We start from the raw sequence: 18,624 nt of genomic DNA, 5'->3' as shown, positions 1-18,624 counted from the left end.
TTTGCATGGACTTTTCTTTTTCTCTCATCAAAACAATTTTTGCATGTGCCTGCATGCTGTTTTGTTTCATTCACCTCAACACTGGATTTATTTTTCTGCTCCATCTTTTTCATAAATTGCGTAAAGCATGACTTACTTCACAGTTATATAGGTCCTCTATATTGGAACTGACAATATTTTTTACTTTTGGCAGGTGAAGCTGTTGACTACTCCAAGAAGGGGACATATGCAGGAATGACAATCCCACCCTTTTCCCATGCCAGAGCCACAAGTGCTGTCAGCACTCTCTTTGGTACAAGCAATGTTTTAAGGTCATCAAATGGAGTGGTTTATTCCTCTGTTGCAGCACCAATTCCATCTACATATGCCATAACTACCCAGCCAGGCTCCATTTTTACAACCTACAACACTGGTATGTCAGGTATGCACACCAGTGACACTATGCCTTCACTGTCCAACCTCCAGAACCTGCCACTTACAAGATCCCAAAGTTTTCTGTCCACAATTTCTACATCAGAACAAGGAGATGCGCCACTCAATCTGGAGATCTCTAGAGGGGGCAGCACTGCTGTTGATGCTACCACTAAAACAACATCATCTCTATCCCTTGACACCTATACCGATGCATCCCTTGAGGCTATAGCTGCTTCACTGGAGGCTCTGTCTTCTCCCATGGTTCCTGGGGATGGTCAGTATCAGGCAGAGCGTGAGAGACTAGAAATGGAGAAACTCAAACAGCAGCGCCTTGCTGAGGAACTAGAGTGGGAGCGACAAGAGATCCAGCGGTTCCGTGAACAAGAGCAGCTCTTGGTTCAGAAAGAATTGGAGGAGTTGCAAGTCATGAAGCAGCATATACTTGCACAACAAGAAGAGGAAAGACAGGCTCACCTCATGATGCAAAAAGAAACTTATGCCCAGCAGCAACAGCAGCTTGAGCAGATTCAGAAACTCCAAGAACAGCTGCGCATACAACTGGAGGAGCAAAAGTTTCGTCAGATGTTTCCAGGTGGGGACTCAATAGGCCATGGCTTGCAGGAGGCAGTTGTGTTAGGGCCTGATGGCACTGTACTTGCTCGTAAGATCACTGATAGTGGGTGTCAGACAGATGAGGAGGATGAAACAGTCAGCAAAGCTTACACAGCAGGAAGAAAAAAGAGGAGTGCTAAAAAGAGTGTTGATAGCTGTGTGCAGACTGATGATGAGGATCAAGAAGAATGGGAAGCTCAGACTAGAAATCGACAAAGCCGGCCACGCACTGCCAGGGGTGATAGAAGTGGTCAGTTAGAGATGTCTCTTCAAGCCCACACTGAAATTTCCATCCAAACTGACACAGATGGAAATATTAGAATGGACACCAGGATGGAGTTGTCTGATTCAGAGAGAACTTCACCAAAGAAAAGACCTACTCCCTTAGAAATAGCCCAGTCTTCTAACCTTAAACCAGATTTCTCCACCCTCCAAGCCCCACCAAAATCCCCCAAAGTGTTGTATTCTCCGATATCCCCCTGCATATCTCCAAGCAAATCCCTTGAGTTTGTGTCTTATGACAAATCACTAGGTGATACAAGCCCACAAAAGCTAAGAGGTAGTACAGATCCCTCAAAAGCCTCTCCAGCCAGTCCCAGAGGGCCAAAAACCATGCAGCGATCCATGTCTGACCCTAAGCCCATGAGTCCAACTGGAGAAGAGAGAACATCTGGCACGCAATACAGTGATGGTCATACAGTGAGTAATATCACTACATCTACCACTGTCAGTTACATAAATATCAGAGAGGTAGACCAACAAAAAGATTAGTCTGTTTTTATTTTTAGAGGATTAGCAAAACATTAATTTAAAGGATTTCAAGAGAGGTGCTTACAGCTTCAGCCCCATTTCTTGATTCGATACTTGGGATTTGAAAGTTAGTTTTTTTACCTGCACAATTCACAACTGACCACCTTACACATGCTCAGTTGTGAATTGTGATGGGAAAGTATACTGAGCTTGCAGGAAAATCATGAGCTCTTGGAGATCAATAGAGACATTCGCATGGGAATAAATTTCTTTTTTTTCTAGACCATGAAGTGAAAGTTAGTGATCTGTGACATATGTGGCCAATAATACACATTGAATGGAAACCTAGGACATATAAATGACATTCTTTTTCCCTTATAACCTTTCATGTAACACACTTTTACATAACTCAGATGTAACTCAATTGCTTGAATTCTTACAGTCCAAAACCTTTTTGTCCCATAGGGAAAGAGCTCAGGTGGCACACCAACTGGCACTCAAAAGAAGGTGAAGAGGACTCTACCCAATCCACCATCAGAAGAAGAGTCAACAACAACTGGTCAAACAGCATATAGTACTGGCTCTGCTCGCCGGAGAATGTGCCGCAATTCCAACATGGCACGTGCAAAGATCCTTCAAGACATTGATCGTGAGCTAGATCTGGTGGAGCGGGAGTCTTCCAAACTCCGCAAAAGACAAGCAGAATTAGATGAAGAAGAGAAAGAGATTGATGCTAAGCTCAGGTATTTGGAAATGGGAATTAACCGTAGGAAAGATGCATTACTAAAGGAGAGAGAGAAAAGAGAAAGGGCCTACCTGCAAAGTGTTGCAGAGGATAGAGACTACATGTCAGACAGTGAAGTCAGTAATATACGAGAAACTAGAGGTGGGCACGGTGGCGGTGAAGATGAAGAAATTGAAGGTCATGGTCTTGAACGCCCTAGGACAGCACCTCAGTCAGAAATGGATGACTTTGTTCCACCTGAAACAAAGCATGAATATGGAAAATACTCTCAGTACCAATATCCTCAAAGTCAGTACCAGCAGTCTATCTATCAGCCACAGTCCTACCAGTCTCATTCTATCTACTCATCTGTTCCATCACTCACTAGCGCCCAACAGCAGAGTTATCACCAGATGCTTTTATTGCAACAGAAGGCTGCCAGGCAAGCAGCTCTCCTCTCAGAGCTTGATGCAACAAAATATGATGTGATTAGCCGCCAGCCTGATCCTACATCATCAGCTTACCTTGGTGTAAAGTATGACAAATATGGCAACCACCTTGATCTCAGAGCCTTAGAGGTGGGAAGCATGGCAGGTAGCCCAATGTCAACTGTCTCAGATTCTTACTACACAGATGTAGACCACCATACTCCTAGAAGCTACATGCTGCTAGAAGATGCTGCAGAGTTAGCTAAGACCTCCACAGGTCTTTCTTCATCTTATAGTCTGGCCGAGAGAGAGCTTGCTAAGGCAGAGAAGCTGCTACGTAGAAGTGCTGCAGATCTGGGATCTACTGAATATCTGGGATCCACTTCCAGGCTGCATACTTTTGGAAAGACCCCTGATGAAGAGGATACCATGGAAGAACCCTATGAACTGAAACTTCTGAAGCAGCAGCTCAAGCAAGAGTTTAGGAGGAGTACAGGTGGGACAGAAAACTTAGAACAATTAACAGGCCTCTCCCAGCACTACTACACTCCAAGCTCTGGCATTTCTAGCTACTCCCAAAGACATTATCCCAAGTCAGAAAAGTACAGCATGAGTCGACTTACCCTTGAGAAGCAGGCAGCTAAACAACTACCAGCATCTATGTTGTATCAAAAACACAAAACTCCACTAACAGATCCCAAAATTTCTTCCAAGTATTCATCTATTTCAGATAACAGAGGTTTGGAGACTGACTATACCAGCTACCTGGGCTCTACCAGTGCATCCCCAAGATCCAGTCGGCTCATGCAAGATGAGATTACCTTTGGCCTTCGTAAGAATATTGCAGAACAACAAAAGTACCTTGGGTCCACTTTGGGGACTAACTTAGCTGGGTCACTAAACTTGGGCCAGAGCTTGGGTTTGGACTCTGCTTATCCTAGTGGTAGCCGCTCAAGACCTTCATCCAGGCCTACATCTTGTTATGGCTTGGATTTGTCAATTAAAAGAGACCCTTCCAGCTCTTCTTTGAGACTTAAAGGAGATGGAGAAACATCTGGAGATACAAGTTACCAAACCCCCTCTGGTCGCACTAAACCCACAAGCCTTCCCATTGTGCAAAGTGGCCGTGGGCGAATACCTATTGTGGCCCAGAATTCAGAAGAAGAGAGTCCATTGAGCCCTGTTGGACAGCCTATGGGTATGGCCCGTGCATCAGCAGGACCTCTGCCCCCCATCTCAGCCGATTCAAGGGACCAGTTTGGTTCCTGCTTGTCCTTGCAGGACTCCCAGCAGCAGCAACATATCAGGGAAGAGCCAACCAGGGGTAGGGGTTATGCACTACTGGATGATCTTCAGGGCACAATGTCAGATAGTGAAGGTAAAACGCAGAGTTGTCACACTACCACTCTTTTCTTTTTCAGTATATTATCGTTAAGAGTTTATTTAAATGGTTTGCCTTGCATGGATTCAGCATTTATCTGTGTGATATGTAGCTTGTGTTTATTGATTCAAAGTTTGCATGTGTTTGGGGATTTTGTGTTGTCATGTCTTCTTTCACTTTCATGGTGTCAGTAAATTTAGTGAATCTTTTGGTCTCACATGCATGCTTACTTTGTATGTCTTTTCCTTTTGTCTCATAGACTCGAATGTATCTTTTTTTGTGTTACTATCTGTTTTGCATAGAGTGTTACATTTCTCATGCTGCATGACACTCCACAGTGTAACTTTTGTTCAAAAAATAGAAGACTCCCCTCTACAAATAGCATTTGTAACAGTTTTATTTTCAAACATTTTAATTAATTTATAGCTGCCTTGAAGAATTTCAATTTAACTTTCAATTCAACTTTATTTATATAGCATCAAATCATGGCAATGCCATCTCAAGACGCTTTACAGACAGGAAAAAAACAAAAAAAAAAAAAATGTAGCCAATTCATAATAGTCTATATAAGGAAACCAACAATTGAGTTGGAAGAAGATTCCCATAGTCTGTCAAATCCTGCATTTTAAGCGTAGAAGGTTTAGGCCTTAGTAACAGAGTAATCCTTTAAAAATTTGGTCAGATTTTGACATTTTTTCCCCACATGTGACACTCTGAAAAGTGCCTCTGCCCACTAGCAGAATTTATATATTTGGCACAGAAATCAGTTGAGAAAGATCTTTGTTTTTTTTTTCTTTTGTTTGTTGGTTTGTTCTTTTTAGATTGATGGTATATTAACTATATTTCAGTTGTTTGATAATTGATATACCTATTTAATTTAGTAAATATGTCATGGTTAAATTTGAGTTTTATTCATAGTGCGAGTTACTCGCAAGATCAAATTTAACCTCATAATAATGCCATTCTTAGAAATAAAAGAACAGATCAGGATGCCATTGTCATAGCCAAAGAATCTTTTTTATTTTATCTTTGAAATGCATGTTCACTGACAGTAAACCAACTGTGTGTCTATGTGTGTGTAATAAATATTATCTTGCATGTCTTGTCTTGCATATTTGTGTTTTAGTTTAACTTCTCGGTGACTGTATGTATGGCATCTGTCTTTGCTTACTCAAACTGCATTTATTATTGCTTTAATTTGATCAAAATGAACAAATAATCCAGGCCTTTTCTTATTATTGTTGTTGTGTAGGGTTTTTATCAAATAGGGAAAAAGCATTACTGTGAAGAATGAAATTGAATTTAGTTAAATAAACATTTATTCAATTAGATACTTTTCCTTTTAGATTATATCACCTAAAGGCTATAAGTTTTGTAGTAAATATAACAGAATGCCAGTCAGAAACCAAATTATTCACCTACTTGTCAAGATTTCCAGTAAGGTTTAAAAGGTGCAATGCTCATCCTCTCCTTAATGGAAAGACACCTGATAACAGGTCCTGTGGAAGCGGGATCAAGGGCACTGGGTTTGCACCTCCCACTTGAGCAATACCCCTTTTCTCAATTACAACTTCTGTTTAAAAAATTGGGACACTTTTTCTTTCAAGCAAAATGTTTCAAATTTAATAGACTAACTCTTCATTGTCAATAGTCAATCGTAAATATTGATATAAAAAAAAAGATTCTTGTGAAAAATATTAACTCATCTTGAATTTGATGGCAACAGTGTGTTAAAAAAGTTTGGACATGGCTATATTTACCACTGTGTTGCATGTGCTCTTCTTTTAAAAACAATCGCCCTACATTTGACGATATTTTTGTTGACAATAGTCAACTGAAAATGACAACGGAAGAGTTCAGCTGTGGCACGTTTTGAAGAAATTTGTTCCATTCATGTCTGTAATGGGACTCTAGCTGCGAAACCATCTTTAGTCCCTTTTTTTTTTCTTTTTCTTATTTTGCATTTCATAATGCCTCAAATCATTTAAACAGAAGAATAGTCGCGGCTGCAGGAAGGCCTCTCCAGCACCTTGACTTGTGCTTCTGTAATATTCAGTATGTGGTTTCACATCATCTTGTTGAAATATGCAAGGCTTTCTCTGAAAAAAAAACCTAAATGGAAGCTTTGTGATGCTCTGAAGCTTACTTTTCAGCTTTCGTACTGTCTGTCGGGGGGTCTGAGTTGCCACTGGTTTTAGGGTACAATCACTTCATTAGACTTTCAAAAACCTTATAAGCTTACAGTCTGTCTTTGCTTTAGTCCATTTTAAATGACTTGACCCTGAGACGACATGAACTTTTCTGGCTTAAATTCACATGTTGCCTCTTTATGTGCATGATAGAACTGTAACCTCCATTTGGGGATTGCACTGTGAATTGTGTTCACAAAAATTGATTTTGAAAGTGTTCCTGAGGCCCATGTATGCTTTCCACAACAAATTCAGGTATGTTTTCAATGCACTGTCGCCTGGGAAAATCGGACATCATGAGCATGCTATATAGAATTTTGACCTTTATTGTACACAATATTTCCAAAGTCACAGATTGGTTTTATTTTATATACTTTAGATGATGGACTGAAACACAATTCTAACATTGCTCCACAATTTAAAGAGTTTTTTGCAGAATTATGATTCTCAGCCCATATTTACATCTAAGAGACTCTGCCTCTTCAGGGCTTTCTTTTAATAAGCTATTGTGTTACTGACCTGTTTACAGTCATCTTTGTAAGATAAATAATTCTCCAGCTTTTTTGTTGTGTCACATACTTCTTTGAGCCTTATGTTGCCTTTCTTGCTACCTTTTTCAACACGTTACTGCCATAAAATTCAAAATAATTTAATAATTTTCATGAAACAGAAAAATTTTATCCTTTAAATAATGATGTTTTGAAAATGATTGAATAAATCTAAATTATTTAGGTTTGCTCATACTTTTTTTTTATTTACATTTTACACAAGTCTCAACTTTTTTTTCCTAAATTGAGGTTGACAAAACAATGATTTGGATGATAAACAGAGGTTTTCTTTGGTTTTGTGTTTTTTTTTTTTTTTTTTTTATTATTACTTTATACGAAAATATTACTCAAACGAAAGGGAGATATTAAGTGTCATGACACAGGATGAGGGAAAAAAGGGGACCAAAAGTTCCTTTTTTTGCTATGGTTTAAACATTTAAAGATGCTGATTCCCATTGTTTTGCTATGTAAACCCATTTGCCTTGATTCCAGCCCTAAGTGAGTCCTTGATGGCTTTGAACAGAGACGATGCAACCAATGGTAGAGTATTAGTTTAGTTTTCTACTTGTCCATTAGCTAACATATTAAATTGCACCACAACTTAACCATGCACATAACCATGCAATGATGCCTAAATGTTGGGGAATTAAAGATGTTGTTAAAATGGTACATAGCTATGACTTTAATTTTCCAAACTTAACAAATTTAGATCCTTTCTAGCCTAATTTTGACAAATGTATCTTTTGGAAGAAATGTTAACTTGTAAATAATTTGAACTTAATGATAATATACCCAACATTTACATTCATACAGGATTTTGGCACATAATTATACAAAAAACACTTTATTAACCCTAATACTGCATTACCTTTCTGCTTAATTTATTATGAAAATGTTGTTTTGCCCTTGTGCCATCCTCATGATTTTATTCCCGTCACTAATTTTCTTTTCAAACAAATATAATTCTTCTCTATAGCATGTAATCACTTTCAAAACACCTTAAATTGATCCTTTATAGTATTAAGCACATGTTCACACTTTTAGTTTGGTTTTGAAGTAGTTCTTGTTTTCATCCTGAAAGCTTACCACCTCAGACGAGAGGAGACAGACTGGTTTGACAAACCAAGAGAAGGACATCCAGAGAATGGGCAAGAGAACAGACAGGTGAAATATGAAAAGCTGCACACAAACACAAGCAGCAACAAAATGCATACAGCCACAGCCACAGTTAGTCAAGTAAATATTTAACATATCATGCAAGTGTGTGATAACAGAATAAGGTTAATATTTCTTTGTTGTGTATGGGCCACAGGGAAAAGGTCCATATTACCCATTCCCTCACCTCAGGGTCAAACTGCGGAGGGATCCCAAAGACCGCAGTGTCTCAGGTAAAGTGCCAGAAAAATTTCTTTTACATTAAATTAGATTTTTTTTCCCTTCTTGATATAGTTAGGCTAAACCTACTAAATTCTAGCAGAATACATCTATAGACATTTAAAAAGGTTTAGTACTGAAACTTATCACCTCAGCTGCATATAATTCTGAGCTATCAACCTTTAAAAATCAATTATTGGAAAATATGAAAACATTTTACATGAAGATTTCGTTCATTTATTTGAATAAATTTAAACTTGTAAATTATAATAAAATATTATTGGATGTGTTTGTAATGTGATAGAAAATAGTTTACTTTTCTGATTTAGAAGTATATCGATTTAAGGTTTGCTCTCAGTTAAACTAAATTTAAAATTTAGCATACATTGCACTTCCTCTTCCTCCTAACCACTTAACCATATTGCTCTTTAATACCCGACCTTAACCAAGTTTTTAAAAGTATAAAGAAATAAAGAGTACACATACAGTGACTGAAGGATAAAATTATAAAGCTACTTCAAACTTGAACCAGACAGAACATATCTACCCTTTTATGCCGAACTAGTGGGGTTTTAAAACTATTAACTATGGTGAGATAGAATATGAATAAACAAAATGGTGGAGACACTGTTTCCCCTGATGTTATTTCAATGAACGTTAGCATAAACACACAACACAAATCACCTCTGAGCATGAATAAAAGAATTTAGCTTTCGACACATGTAGTTGAGTGATTTTATTTTAATTATGGTGAATAATTTACTAAATTACTAAGATATTGGTTTGAATCACTTTTTAATTGATAGCTATAGAAAACTCAGTATGCATTTAAAGCGCTAATTTTAGCTAATGCTACCCATACCTACCAGCTAACTTTTAATGGAAATCACAGTTGTTCACTCCTCTGCCTCATAAAAACACATCATACACTTTCTCTCCTAAATTACACGATTCTTTAAAAAGAAGTGAATATTATACCAAAATGTTACTAACTCAACACAATTTTTTGGATTTTTTTAGCTTCACATCTCCATGGACTTTAGCTTCACATTTCCACACTCTCAAGTTTTTGTTTGTATGCTCATACAAAGACAGCTCATATTAAAGTCTAATGTTGGTCTAGTTTTTTCTTTTTTCAAAAACTACAACTAACATGTCTTTATTTTTTTGGGCTAAACAGGAAACGGACTGGGTATCCGTGTAGTTGGAGGAAAGGAGGTCCCTGGCAGTAATGGAGACATTGGAGCCTATGTTGCCAAAGTGCTACCGGGTGGAGCTGCAGAACAAACAGGGAAGATTCTTGAAGGTAAAAGCTTCAACCAAATTCATTCTCTCTTTATTCAAAACACAAGACATTATCTTAATTTTGAGCCAAAATGTAAATTTGAAGATATTATCGTTTAAAATTCAGTATACTATTGAATTTTTATATTGGCTTTTTAAAAAATAGGTAAAAGAAAGATTTATGATTATAAATGGACTGCTGGTAATGTGGTACTGGCTATGTTAAGAGACACACATAACACAATCTAATAATAAATAAAGGGAATAACCATCACTGCTGTTTACAACAATAGTGCTGGATTTAAGCTGAAAACTATAGCTAGCAAGTAGCGATGGCATGTTGTATTTACAGTACATATGCCTTTAGGTTTTATTTGAGCAGCTGGTGGATTTATCTGTGATGTCTGAGGTCATGTTTTACTTACTGTCAGATAAAATATTGCAGTATGACTGCAGAAAACTAGGCTGCACATTTATGACTTGTTTTTTGCCCAATTCCACTTCCTTCCATTCTATTCAACTTTGCTCCATCCTCTGCCCTGCAAATGTCTTTTTTATTTAAGATATGAAGCATTAAGTTTTAACCAGCTGTTCTACAATGGTTTTGGGGCCATTTATAAGACTGGTTGATTATGAGTTTTCAATCCCTAAAAGAAAGCCTTTACTTTATCTGTCCCACATTAAGGGTTTTTGGCCAAAAGGCAGAATGAATTGGGACGAAGTAGGACTACATCTGCTTCTTTATTTATGGATTATCTACAGCAGACAAGGAAAATGGAAATTAGATATGAATAAATGAATCAGACATCCTTTTAGAGAAAACTGCTTTCTAATGCTAACTGGTGAACTTTCCCTCATCCAAACAAAATATTGATTTTTTTGACAACAACCTTATTGATCCAGGGATTAAATAAAACTCATCATTGTGACACTAAAATAAATATTAGGGGACACATTTGTATTCTTCTTGAGTGCTACATCACCAAGACTGATGTTTTAAACTTGTTGCAAATATTTCCATTTACTGATTCAGATTACAAATGTAAAGATATTTTATTTGTCCATGACCGAAGCAGTGTATGTGAGTGTGTTACAAAGCAAAAGGTACACACACAATAATTTCCTTTCTTACTGTATGGACACCTTGATAATGTCTTGCCCAAATATAAAAGTCCAGCTCTGCCACTGTAAATCACAGCCAGAAATGGTAGCATTTTACTGGTGAAATTTGCAGGTGGTCATAAATGATTATTTCTTTGTTTACAAGGATCTTGCTCAGAATAAATAATCCAATTGATGAATAATCTGAACTGAATGCATTTTTTGTTCAGTTGAGCTCTCGGTCAGTTGCAAGTCAACATCGATGCTTATGCTCCCTCAGGGGGTCTTTCTTATAATTTATTCTTACTCACTGATCCATTCGCATTGAATTAGTGTTCACAGATGGTTGTATAGATATTTTATTGATTTTCACAACACTGTGGAAACTTAACGATGTTGAGGTGTGAAAAGGTAGTAACATTTACACAATATGATTTGATATAAAAGATTTAATATCAATAAATAATAAAGAATAGCAAATAAAAGAATGGCTGTAGTCTTAAAATGTTTTGTACATATAGCCAAGAACTGTAAAAAAAAAAAAAAAAAAAAAAAAGGGGGAAAGTAAGAGGCAGGTAAAACTCATGAGAAAGATGTTACATTTATTGGAAAAATGCCTTTTTTTCATACAATGAAATACTGTTATATACTCGGGGTGTAACAATATATCAATCTATATCGATGATATGGTAAAAAAAAAATGTATTTTATTTTATTTTCTTTTATTAAATTGAAGCAGTGTGTGTGGCAAAATATTATATGACATTTATTTGCTTTTTTGTGATTTTGATGTGAATGGGAATAGTTTTTCAATGATATCACTAAATTTAATGATCCTGAATCCTGAATCAAATTGAATCAAAATCTAACTGTGACTTGTTTTGAGACATTGGCAAACATTAAATCAATATCCGTTAATTTGATAAAAATTGTTTTGTGATCAAACTGGTGATTTTCATCCCTATTCTCTGCCATACTTTTACACAGCACAAGATTGATTTTCTAATTATTTACAAAGCAATGTGATTTCTCTGTTTTCTTGGTTTTAGAATACACAACACAGAACCTGTGATGTGGAAATGATGTGTGTCAATAAGGGTCAAATTAGTGGTCTGCTAAACCTAACAAAATGACGGAATAGTTGAAAATACTTAAATTTAGTCAAGAACCTGCCCACCTATGTATACCCCATGTATAGGAGTCTAGCCCTGCCACTGTACAGATACTGTATTAAAACTCAACTAGTTACAACAGAATATCTACAGCCATCTTAACAACTCTAAATCATTTAACTTTCCATCTTATAAATAGCCTTTTCAACATTTTGATTTTTACTTTCACAGATTATGTAACCTGACCTTGCATGACATGCAGGTCATCTGTCACTGATAAAGGCTGTAAGGCACAGACAAGGTGACGCTCCTTCACCTTTTTCTGTCATTATTTTTTTGGCCACTCAGTAAGCATGAAGGGCTTTAGGTGAACAATCATCTGCGAGCATTTAACATCTTAATGAACATCTAAACATCTGAAATAGAGGAAATATGTTTTCACTTAAGGTTTTTAGTGAAAAAAGGACGTGCTAAATGTGCTAATAATGCTACTATTACAGAGTAGTAATTGTACATTTAAAAATGACCCCTTCCATAAGTAAACAGCATCTGTCGCAGCACTCCTGCTGCATGTACGGTAATCCTGGAAGTGAATAAGATGTTTGGTTTTCTTGTTAAATTGGCATCTTACAGACATTAGCGATTGCACTGTTTGAGCAATACTTTATGAAGCCCCTGCACTTGCCAGTGTTGATACAGACATTAACAAGTTCAGAGGTATTCACTTCTGCTGCTTTGGAAATTTTCAGACTAGCCTTCAAATGCATCCAGTTCTAAATTTACATCAGTTCCCAACCAGTCTCAATTATTCCTACAGTCTCCCAGAAGATTCTGTAGAAAAATGTGCAGAAAAAAATGTAATTTTGCATAAGGCCATTGAAAGAAAACTCTTTGTATGCCGTGGTCAAAACTATAGAGGTTGCTTATCAAAATCCTAGAGGATGTGACTTTTTCATTTAACTTTTTGACCAGTCAGTATATTAATAAGGTATGTTAATGAAGAAGGACTAGGTATTAAAGTCACCACAGTCTGTATTGTCATGATATTTACTTTATGATGTGTTGCTGGTAGTTCAAGTATTACTGCTAGCTAGTAACAAATGTATATATACAAATGTGTCCTGTGTGATGACATCATTTGTTCTGAAGATTTGTTATAATAAGTTGGTTGGAAGCAGGGAAACATGGTAATTATGAGAATTAAGAAATATTGTAGCAGAAATACATAATGCAGCTACTGTATCTTCTAAAATGGTCATCAAAACAAGTGAGTTGTTCTTTATGTAGTTAAGATAAGCCCTAGGCGATGGTTAGTGGCGAAAATTGTCTTTATAAAGTTCACCAAGTTTTGTTCATGACTGGATTAAAATAAATTAAAAATGTATTAAAATTTCAGCAATTACCCCCCAAAAACATCTTGGAACATCTGTATCATGAACAGACTGTTTCCTTTTAACATTACCAGTCTAGTTGTTTTCTAATTTACATTTTCTGTACGTAGTCACAAAAGCAGCAGATTTGACTTTACCAAACACACACAGAAATCGTATCATTTTTTATTTCTTGTTAGCTAAATCTTATTAAGCATTCACGGGAAAACTCAGAAAACACAGAACCAAATATGTAAATGCTGCAAGTGAAAATAGGTTCTGATTTGCAATTTATCTTTTTATCTCCTCCTGACTTTGGAAATCTGAAATGAGTACTGAACTTAATATTTCACTTGAAAGCATTGGTAATTTCATTTATATAATTTTTATAGCAGATAAATCTATAATTGTGCAAAACCCCAAAAATTATATGATTTTTTAAAAATATATCACTAAACATATAAATAAATGAATATATTATTGTATATATTTTGGTATTGATGCACTTATTAATTTCTATATTTATTCATGTACATGGTTATTTATTAAGTTATTTAAATTATTTATGCATTCCTAGAATTATTTGTTTGATCGGTTATTTATTTTCCATGTATTCAGTTTTTTCATTCACCTAAAGTAATTCAGTTTTATGTCAAAAAGAAATAAAAAATATTACCTCTATTAATAAGTCCTAAAATATTTCAATATTCATTATATTTCATATTAAATTATTTTCCTACGTTTTTTTTCCCTTTTGTAGGATTTTTGCATTCATCATTCACTCTTTCTTGCTTTCAGTTGTCACATTGAGGGCATTGCCCAGCTGTAAAACTCTAACTTTTAAAGTTCTTTCCCTGCTGATCTGTTGTCAATGAGAGGAAACTTCTGGCCCAGGTTTGGGTCGTGGGGAAGCTGGAGCCTATCCCAGCAGTCTTTGGGCAAAAGGCAGGGTACACCCTGGACAGCTCGCCAGGCGATCACAGGGCTCTTGTGGATTTTGTCTGTCCTAATTTTGTTCATATTTCTCTCCGACAATTCAAAAAAAGCTCCATTTAGATCTCTTTTACAGAAACAGTTGATGTCTGCTCATAATTTAAAAGGTTGCCAAAGAGGAAACAGCAGAGCCATAACTCTGTGTTTATTGGTCTAGCACATGGCAGCAATACCTGAAATCCTTGAGTACAGAGCAATAAAACATTCTCTGTGTAAACAGCTTTTACATTGCTTTTGAAAATAACAAAGTGCAGAATCTCATGAAGAAGTTTTGGTTTATTATGTAGTGTTCAGCTGATATAATAAAACATGATTCTTATTTCAGTGTTGCCTGAGAGTAAATGCAAACAGAAAAAAAGTTCCTCAAAGATGTCATTTTCGGGTGAAGTCCAGCGCAGTTATCCTCAGAAACTCCCCAGTCACCCAGGATATGATGTTTGTTCATAAATTCTCATAAAAAACTTGCAAAAATACTATCATGTGTGCCCCTTTTTTTCTAAACAAACTGGTTTCTTTATCATTTTGTGCAAAACTAAGAAAACTATGGAGCTAACAAGACACCAACCCTCATTTCCCGTTTTTTAATGGAACAGTTTGATCAAACAGAATATTTAAATTTTTTTCTATTAGCTTTTAGGATAATTGTAATAATAATAATAATAATAATAATAATAATAATAATAATAATAATAATAATAATAAATATCAAATAATATTATATTAAGTATTAATAGATTATATAAACAATAATAATATTATATTACATTGTATTATATTATTTAAAAAATCATATAATTTTTATTATGTTATAAAAAATATTATAATATTAAGCAATAATAAATACTATAAATAATAATAAATATGCACATATTAAGGTACAGAACATAATCATGGTGTTTATGATTGTCTTATTTCCAGAAGTCAGAAAGCACCAGTCATGTTGTTTGCTGCATCAACAACTCTGCCATAGGAACACCCACACCTCTGTCATCAACACTGAGCAGAATGGCTGCAGAGCACTTCGGTTCTGCCAGTGGGAACATGGCGGCTCTCTGTATGCTTGGTGTGAATATAGAGAAATGTTGTCAGATTCAACTGGCGTATGGGCTTAGTGTCACAGAGGGACTGTGCATGTTTGCGTGTGTGTGTGTGCGTGCGTGAGAATTAATCTGTTGCTGAAGTTCAACGTAGACAGCTGCACAGTTAAAGTGTAATATCAGCTTGAAACTACAGTGCAGCTTCCTGTCATTCGCACACATGCAGCTCGAGACTATCGTCGCAAACAGAAGAGGCTCTTGATGAGCTGCTTCAAGTTGTGTAAGTCCTGAAAGTGTTCAGGGTGTGTGTTTTGTTAAATGCAGTGGGTTTGTTGTGCTGAGTGGATTCATGCTGCAGTGTGAAATGAGACTTTTGTTATCAGGCATGTTGGAGCAAACTATTTGATGGGAGTTTGTAATTTTCTTCACCTAAATGCAAAAGGTTCTCCAACAAATACCGGTTTAGTAGATGAAATAACACTTGGTTATATCTGAGTGGATTTTTTGTGTGTTTGCCTGTGGGTGCACAGCTGCTGTTCGGCTGTCAGCAGCACTTATTCCTCCAGTACTGGCATGCAGTTTGATGCCTGTGTCCGCTGGGTAAGAGTCATAACTGCTTTTCTCCCAGGAAATTTTGTAACCACAAGTTTTAACAAGCTATAGATCTTTATTTTTTACTCATTTAGTCCTGCATATAAAGACTGATCCCTTTTCCTTTCAGCCGAAGAGCTATTTCTCTTTATTGCTTGATGTTTGTACTTTTCAACATGTTTCTGGTCATCGTTCTGAACATTTCTATAAACAAATCATTTTTAGGAATGCAAGTCTTGGAGTGGAACGGGGTTCTTCTGACGGGGAAAACTTATGAAGAGGTTCAAGGGCTTGTTGGACAGCTGTGTAATGAGGCAGAAGTGTGTCTCAGACTGTGAGTTTGACCTTTTTCATGATCTTTTATGTTCTGCTCACATTGGTAATTTAATTTGCTGATTGTGTCATTCTCTTATAATTTTTTGTTCATCCTCCCTTTGACCTCCAAGATTATGTTTCCTGCCTCTTCCCCTCCTTAATCTTCCCCTCCATCATTATCTCTTAATTCTCATGACTGATTTCCTATTTCAGGTATATGGTAGTTAGTTAGCTTAGCCTGTACTTTATGTAGACTATCATTATTAGTCTTCTTTCATTCATGTTCAGTGTATTTATTTAGACTTTTTCCATCTTTTACTGTTACCAATCTTATCTTTCAGAGTTAAATTAGATGATTTTTTTAATGTTTCAGTGATCTTAACATGCTGGCTGAGTCTGAGGGTTCTCAGCACCTGGATTTCCAGGAGCACAGCAAAGGTGAGTTGTAGGATTTTTTTTCTTATCTTCATTCCAGCCCCTGCATGGGTTAGCATATAACATACTACATGTGTAAATTCTTTAGGGGATAGACCCCCCAGGTCTCCAGGTGTTGATCCCAAACAGCTGGCTGCTGAACTGCAGAAAGTGTCCCAGCAGCAGGGTCCTGCGTCAACCTCCAGTCTGCCTGCTCCGACTTCAGCAACATCCAGCCCAGGTCAGCCAGGATCCCCCTCCGTCAGTAAGAAACGCCACAGCAGCAAGGTGAGTCCACTGAAGACATTTATGTGTTCTTTATGGGGATTTATTTCACAGCCACTGTCTTTTTTGGATCCTAAATACTGTAATTGTTAATGTGCCAGAAAGATGATAGAATATTTACGTGCTAAACAAGCTGCTTTGAAATCTACGTTTAAATAAAAAAGCTGCGAAACTTAAGTTTCTTTTATTTAAACCAATGACCTCTAAATCTATATGCCTTTAAAACCAAATACAGACCACATCAACATAAAATGTGAAATGAATGTTTCCATAGATATAGCAGCAAAAAGACCAACCAGAAGAAGAAAAACTATTTACACTTTTTCCTCTTTTCCACTTCTTCCTGCTACTATTTACCTGCTATTCTCTCCAAACCACCTCAGCTGCATCACAAACATCTTCTTGGCTTTATTCTAGTCATAGAGGATTGATATTTTTTCTGCTTTTCTCATCACTTGTTGATCTTTGGCTACTCCTGATTGGACATTACCATCAGTTTAAACTCTCTGATTGGTGGAAAGTCTGACAAGAAGTGTCTTCATCATCATGTTCAGGTGAAAATAGAGGTCTCTTAGAAACATAGTAGTGATGGTGATGAAGATGTAATAAATAATGGTGTTAATACAGCAAAGCACAGTGAGTTGTGTTCAGTTTGTACACCCACCAGTAAACAGGTTTTTATCTAAGCGTGTTGCTTTCATGTCTTTCAGACTTCAGAGGGAACGAAGATCCAGTCTCACCCGATCTCTGGAGAGATACAGGTCTGTGGAAGGAAAAGCTGAAAACTTGTGTAAAATTGTGTTTTACTCTTTATTTATTTTCATTGTGCCCTACCAGTCAAATGTTTGGACACATTTATCTATTGGATTTAATGGGAAACTGTGTCCGAACTTATGAGTTGGTACTGTAAATGCAAAGTAAAAATAAACTTCTAACCCTTCTAACGTTGCATCTTTTCTCTGATAAATCTAAATCCATTCTAAAATGATTGTGTTTCTTTTTACAGCTTCAAATCCACTATGACAAGCAGCTCGGCAACCTGATCGTTCATGTCCTACAGGCCAGAAACCTTTCCCCGCGGGACAACAACGGCTACTCTGATCCATTTGTGAAAGTGTATCTCCTGCCAGGGAGAGGGTGAGTCTGACGACTGGAAACTGTGAATGCACCTTATGGTTCAGAGCAGCGACAGGGTGATGTGATGTGACCAAGTATCACCTGTTTTTGTTTCAATCCAGGTTCACGGCAGGTTAAGGATTTACAGTATATGTCGACTAAGATTCTTCCCATCTAGGCTGCACCTTCAGTCACTTTGTTAAGCCAAAACCTAATTTTCATTCATTTTAAAATCGATTTAGTATTGATTTTGGCTTACCATGACATCTTTTAATGTACAGCACATACTCTTTTTTTTTATTTTTTATATCAACTCCATATCCTTACGAATTTTCTGCTATATAATGCGTCACTTAATCCTCCTGTTACAGGACTCATCGGCCCCTTATCACTGTTTTATGACAGACTTTATGTAAATAATGTAAGGTTAATAGTGTCAGCCTCAGTCAATGGATGTTGGTGCTGTAGACGTGAGTGCAGTCAAAATCAATAACTCTCCTATTTACTTGAAATGCGATCTACACTCCCTCCCAAGTCCAGCGCTCCTCTCTCACTGTGATTGTGCTGTAATGCAATTAAATCTCCC

The 18,624-nt window shown here is 36.6% G+C and overlaps 1 protein-coding gene across 1 annotated transcript in view; it reads left to right on the top strand.

Annotated features, from left to right (window-relative positions):
• Positions 1–18,624, top strand: part of pcloa (piccolo presynaptic cytomatrix protein a) — a gene marked incomplete at both ends in the record, with an annotated part of 65,147 nt that overhangs the window by 32,599 nt on the left and 13,924 nt on the right. Inside the window, 11 exons of the mRNA XM_079263522.1 lie at positions 194–1,725; positions 2,242–4,306; positions 7,539–7,586; positions 8,107–8,210; positions 8,359–8,434; positions 9,601–9,726; positions 16,134–16,242; positions 16,597–16,661; positions 16,747–16,925; positions 17,633–17,683; positions 17,929–18,059. Coding sequence (XP_079119648.1) covers positions 194–1,725; positions 2,242–4,306; positions 7,539–7,586; positions 8,107–8,210; positions 8,359–8,434; positions 9,601–9,726; positions 16,134–16,242; positions 16,597–16,661; positions 16,747–16,925; positions 17,633–17,683; positions 17,929–18,059 — 4,486 coding nt within the window. The remainder of the gene's footprint in view (positions 1–193; positions 1,726–2,241; positions 4,307–7,538; positions 7,587–8,106; positions 8,211–8,358; positions 8,435–9,600; positions 9,727–16,133; positions 16,243–16,596; positions 16,662–16,746; positions 16,926–17,632; positions 17,684–17,928; positions 18,060–18,624) is intronic.

This window comes from Telmatherina bonti (genome assembly GCF_933228915.1).
Source record: "Telmatherina bonti genome assembly, chromosome: 23".
Lineage (NCBI taxonomy): Eukaryota > Metazoa > Chordata > Actinopteri > Atheriniformes > Telmatherinidae > Telmatherina > Telmatherina bonti.
The sequence above is the reverse complement of the archived record's forward strand: the minus strand, read 5'-3'. Positions and strand labels throughout refer to the sequence as shown.